The sequence below is a fragment of the Bison bison genome, unplaced genomic scaffold, assembly GCF_000754665.1.
Source record: "Bison bison bison isolate TAMUID 2011002044 unplaced genomic scaffold, Bison_UMD1.0 scf7180017864245, whole genome shotgun sequence".
Classification (NCBI taxonomy): Eukaryota; Metazoa; Chordata; class Mammalia; order Artiodactyla; family Bovidae; genus Bison; species Bison bison.
Window position 1 is genome coordinate 245,307 of NW_011494817.1, and position 6,000 is coordinate 251,306.

General features: G+C 38.1%; 1 protein-coding gene across 1 annotated transcript in view; it reads left to right on the forward strand.

Moving 5' to 3' along the window:
* TMEM135 (transmembrane protein 135) overlaps positions 1-6,000 on the forward strand; it is a gene marked incomplete at its 5' end in the record, with an annotated part of 241,078 nt that overhangs the window by 220,137 nt on the left and 14,941 nt on the right. The window contains 2 exons of the mRNA XM_010847209.1: positions 1,229-1,375; positions 5,289-5,358. Of these exons, the coding sequence (XP_010845511.1) occupies positions 1,229-1,375; positions 5,289-5,358 (217 nt within the window). The remainder of the gene's footprint in view (positions 1-1,228; positions 1,376-5,288; positions 5,359-6,000) is intronic.

Sequence of the window (6,000 nt, forward strand, 5' to 3'; positions counted from 1 at the left end):
GGAAGTGAGCTCTACTTTGAATGGTCAGTTCTGGCCAAAATAGCGACAGTGTTATGAAAGGTATGAGAGATTACATTGTATCTGTTTTAGCACAGTTTTGTCTTCTTAAAGAGCAGCAGTACAGATCCTAAACTCTCCATTCACACTTTACCAAGCAGTTACCAAAGGAGGCACAGCTGCCCCCTAGTGGCAAACAGTCTCATTGCATGCTCCTTTGATAAACTAGATGTTTTAAGTTTGTCTTAAGGAGATGGGTTTCTCTTGTTGATAGGAACCATTTTCTCAAACCTAAGAATATTTAAATTTGTCATAACCCACATGTTCCAGAATTTTAGTGTGGTGTTACCGATCTCCTGTTTAACTGTATTTTGTGATGTTTTCTGAAAGTTCAGCAGCCACAGTTGACTAAGGAAAGCTTAGTTATTCTTTGTAAGAGCAGCAACTCTTTTGGTGATGGTACAAACAGCAGAGATGAAAACTCCAATAAAGGATACTATGAGTGATATCTAATGGTTGGTAGTGTTTTCTTTGTACTGTCTTTGGAAAAATATAGTCCAGTTCTCATGAGACATGATGTCTTCTCCTAGATATTAGATTTTCCCAAGAGAAATAAGTAGATTAGAATAACATCAAATTTAAGATTTTCTAATGAAATAATGTGGGGAAGACACAGAACCTTAACACTTTCTGTTTCTCGTTACTTCCCTTTGTTTCTCGTGTGTGTATAGATGACCATCCACTGTATTGTAGCTGTTTTGTGACTCACAGTGACATTAGATATAAACTTAGAGTGAAAGATGAGAAATGCATTCAGTTTTAGCTGTCAATACATTTTAGAGAAAAAAAAAATTTGTCATTAATTAGTAGATCCAAGTTCATAGTTCATCTGCTTTTCTGTTTGAAAAAACGTTAAGGTGCATAATGCCTTAAAACAGGCTGTGACCTAAGTTAAAAGGTGGTCCATCCAAGTGCCATGCTGTATTCACTTGGTTAATTGGATTTTTAGATGCCGCATTTGTTAAATAGCTGTTAACAGTTTCTGAGTATTCAGATTTCAAAAGTCTATTTTTTTAAAGGATGTTTAGATTTTATATAAGTTGCAGAAAATATTATTTCAAATGATAAGGTTCTGTTCACAGTGTATTTGTATATAAACAAAATCAGTTTATTTTCTCATTGACTTTTTTTTAAGGTGAAAAAATGCCTTTCATTGTGTTCTTTTCTTTAGGTTCATTGTTGGGAAGGAAGAAATTCCCACACATTCTTATTCACCAGAGGCAGCCTATGCAAAAGTGGAACAAAAGACTGAGAAACATGAGGAAAAACCAAGAGGAATGAATATAATTGCTCTAGTCAGGAAGCTTGTGGATTCAGTGTGAGTTCTTTATCTTGATTTTAGCACATTTTGTCACTGTTTTATATGATATTTTTGCCATGCCAAAGTTTTCTTTTTGTTTTCAAGTAATGGATTTTTTTTATACCAGAAACTGTGCATAGAGTCTTATAAAAAGGCACAGGATGGCGAGAGAGTGTATTTATTATTTCTGGCAGGACTATAGACCATTATATGCCTTTAAAATACATTTACATGCAATTGAAATCCTTTCCTATTTCAAACTAAGCAGAGTTGCAGGAGGCTAGAATAGGGAACTTTAGGAAACAGATTAATATTTGCTATGAACAAAGCTAGTGGAGGTGATGGGATTCCAGCTGAGCTATTCCAAATCCTACAAGATGATGCTGTGAAAGTGCTACACTCAATATGCCAACAAATTTGGAAAACTCAGCAGTGGCCACAGGACTGGAAAAAGTCAGTTTTCATTCTAATCCCAAAGAAAGGCAATGTCAAAGAATGTTCAAACTACCGCACAATTGCACTCATCTTACACCATAGCAAAATAATGCTCAAAATTCTCCAAACCAGGCTACAACAGTACATGAACCGTGAACTTCCAGATGTTCAATCTTTATTTAGAAAAGGCAGAGGAACCAGAGATCAAATTGCCAACATCCGCTGGATCATCAAAAAGCAAGAGAGTTCTGGAAAAACATCTACTTTTGCTTTATTGACTATGCCAAAGTCTTACTGTGTGGATCACAACAAACTGTGGAAAATTCTTCAAGAGATGGGAATACCAGACCACCTGACCCGTCTCCTGAGAAATCTGTATGCAGGTCAAGAAGGAACAGTTAGAACTGAACATGGAACAATAGACTGGTTCCAGATCAGGAAAGGAGTACGTCAAGGCTATATATTGTCACCCTGCTTATTTAACTTATGTGCAGAGTACATCATGCGAAATGCTGGGCTGGATGAAACACAAGATGGAATCAGGATTGCTCTGAGAAATGTCAATAACGTCATATATGCAGATGACACCACCCTTATGGCAGAAAGCAAAGAAGAACTGATGAAAGTGAAAGAGGAGAGTGAAAAAGTTGGTTTAAAACTCAACATTCAGAAAACTAAGATTATGGCATCCGGTCCAGTCTCTTCATGGCAAATAGATGGGGAAACAGTGGAAACAATGATAGACTTTATTTTTCTGAGCTCCAGAATCACTGCAGATGGTGACTGCAGCCACGAAATTAAAAGACACTTGCTCCTTGGAAGAAAAGCTGTGACCAACCTAGACAGCTTATTAAAAAGCAGAGACATTACTTTGCCAACAAAGGTCCGTCTAGTCAAGGCTATGGTTTTTCCAGTAGTCATGTGTGGATGTGAGAGTTGGACTATAAAGAAAGCTGAGGACTGAAGAATTGATGCTTTTGAACTGTGGAGTTGCAGAAGACTCTTGAAAGTCCCTTGGACTGCAAGGAGATCCAACCAGTCCATTCTAAAGGAGATCAGTCCTGAATATTCATTGGAAGGACTGATGCTGAACCTGAAATTCCAATACTTTGGCCAGCTGATGTGAAGAACTAACTCATCTGCCAAAGACCCTGATGCTGGGAAAGATTGAGGGCATGAGGAGAAGGGGACGACAGAGGATGAGGTGGTTGGATGGCATTACTGACTCAATGGACATGAGTTTGAGTAAACTCTGGGAGTTGGTGATGGACAGCGAAGCCTGGTATGCTGCAGCCCTTGGGGTCACAAAGAGTCTGACACAACTGAGTGACTGAACTGAATCGAATGTGCCAAGTGTGGAAAGGAAAAGGAAAAGTTCTGAAAGATGCAGGTAGATGTAGGAATAATGAGGAACAAACCTTAGGTAAAAGATATGTTGTAAGAGTGGAACTTTTTAGAGCTTTGGAAATAAAATAAATATTTGTACGTTATACAAAGAAATGTATATTTCATACAAATATATGTTCAGTTACATTTCAAATATTTAAGGTATTTTAGAAAATACATTTAATGGTTTAAAATTGGAATTTCAGCCAATTAAAATAATCTTGTAGTGATATTTTAGACAGTGTAGAATGAGGAGGCAATATAGAAAGTTAGGGGATCAGTTACAGGACGCAGATGCCCTTTAAGAAATCTGAAGACCTGTGTTTGACTCATTTTGCCCCTCTTGGCCTTGGGACTTTAAACAAGTGATTTAATCACTCTGTACTCCAAAGTCCTCATCAGTTAGCTGGGGGCTAATAACCTCTATTAAGGAGTATTGCATGCATTAAATGGAATAACATAAGACTTTCTTCACATGCAGGAGCACAGAGTGGGGTACTCAGAATTTTTATTGAACATAAAGACTTTGTCTCCATTTTAGCATACACAGCAGAAGAAGGTAATAGCAAAGAAAGGGATAGTAGACGGCAGGAATAATTGTGGCAGTGAACTTAATTGTGCTAGGGAACCCTGTTAATGGGAAGCACATCAACAAGAGTCACAGGGGAATGCAGAGAATGTGTGATGTGGGTGGACGAAGCCTTGGCTATCAGAGCTGATCCAGTCATGGCAGAACTTGTCAGGGCAGCCTCAGCGAGTCTGCTGGTGTGAATGCAGGTGCGAGATAGAGGCAGAGCAGATCATATAGGAGATGGGTGGTGCAGCACGTGGGAAGCCGTTTCAATGGAAGGCTAGCAAAGAATGGATGAGAGTGTGGTTGCTATCGGAATGTTAGTTCACTAACAAAGAGAGTTGAACAGTCTCTCTGTAGTGCTGGTGGCCATGCTGAGAGATGCCTTTGAAGAGGACACTTAGATGTGTCCACAAACTTAGAAGTTTGGAGAGTGATGGTTTACATAAGGCAGCCCTTCTCTGATTCACCCCTTTTCAGGCCCCTTGCTTTAATCACTCAGCAGCTTGGCGAGACCAGATACGTCATATCATTCTAATGACAAAAGGAACGGACTGCTGCTGTTGCTCTTGACTCGGAGAGGCTGCCTGTACGCTCTAGCTGCAGAGCAGCGTTGGATTTTGGAGAAGGTCTTGGTAGTCGGTTTGCAAATGGAATTAGAGAGCCAGAATATCACTCTACAAGTTGTCGTTATAAACAAGAAAGAGTTAATGTGTTCCAACCATGAAGATAATTAGTTAACTGTGGTCTGAAAGAGTTATAAAGACTGCTTATTTTGGGACATGAACTCGTTTAAAGAGAGAGAGAGAGGGAAAGTTAAGGCCACATTAGGTATTCTACTTATTCTTTATGCCTCAAGTGAATAAATATCCTGAAATCGACATACCAAGTAACTAAAATAAGTGTCTTGAACAGTAGTCTTCCCAGCAGAAATGTTTATTAAACACCAGAGGACTAATTGGTTTACAATTAAATAGCAAATAACTTACTTTGAATTCCCACATGATCTATTTCTATATTTATTTTAAAAACGGAATTTTAAGTTCTAATACTGTATCATGTTTCTTTCACAGATGTTTTCTCTCAAATATAATTAAGTATAAATTCCTGTAACCTGAGCGCATTCTCATTATGATTTTTGCTCAAGTCCTGACTTCATGGATGATTTATGACCGTTATACGCTACAATGAGCAATCGAAAACTTCCAAAAGATTTGGCAGAGTATAGAGATAACATACACGTATTTTTCATATCTAGTCACAAATATTTACCAACATGGCTTTCTGTTCCACATTTAGGCATTTTGACTGCAGTCGCGTATTTTACAGTGTGTCAAATGGTGAGCAGCAAAGGGAAAAAAAATCTGTTATCTTTGCTTCTGTATGCCCCAGGAAATCAAAAGATGTACACATTTAGAAATGAGTTGATAATGTTTTTTCCTTTTTTGGTTAGAGAGTTTTAAGCAGATCCACACACAGACATACACACATGTACACACACACAATTTAACTTTTTTTATTCCTTTGGTTTGTTTTCAGATGTAAGCATGGACCAAGGCATAGATGTTGCAAACACTATGAGGATAATTGCATCTCTTATTGCATTAAAGTAAGTATATAAAATCTAATAACCACAGGGAATGTGTATGGAAAGAACTTATTTATTAAAACATAATTTCAAAGTAAATGGAAAAATTGACAGTAATTGCTATAATTCTTTGCATTTGACTTGCCGAGTAAGATACTTCTGAAAAATAGGTGACGATTTAGCTTTTAGGATTCACTTACCAGATCTTTTGTTAAATAATTTTGAAATTGGCTTGCTTATTTAATGTAAAACAAAATATTCGGTTGGCCAAAAAGCTTGTTCAGATTTTCTGTACCGTCTTGTAGGAAAACTCGAACGAACCTTTTGGCCAACCCAAAAGAAGGTGAAGCAGCAACAACAAAAACGACCGAGAAATCAAGTCATTAAAACTAGTAAATGCTTTGCAGTGTATCCTCATTAGAATACATCTGAGAACAAAGCCCTGGGCCGTGCTGTGCGCTAGGGGCTCAGCAGCCACGCACATAGGCTACCCAGTCTGGGACAGTGGCATTTGCTTTTGGACTTGTGAAGCTGTTACATTTTTTAAGGCATGAAGGTAACTGGAGCATGTCCACAGTTGTTCTACATTAAGAAGTTAGTTATGCCCACTGGCATAAATTCCCCGCTCCCTAATATATGAGTGTACCAGAGCAGAGCTCCCCA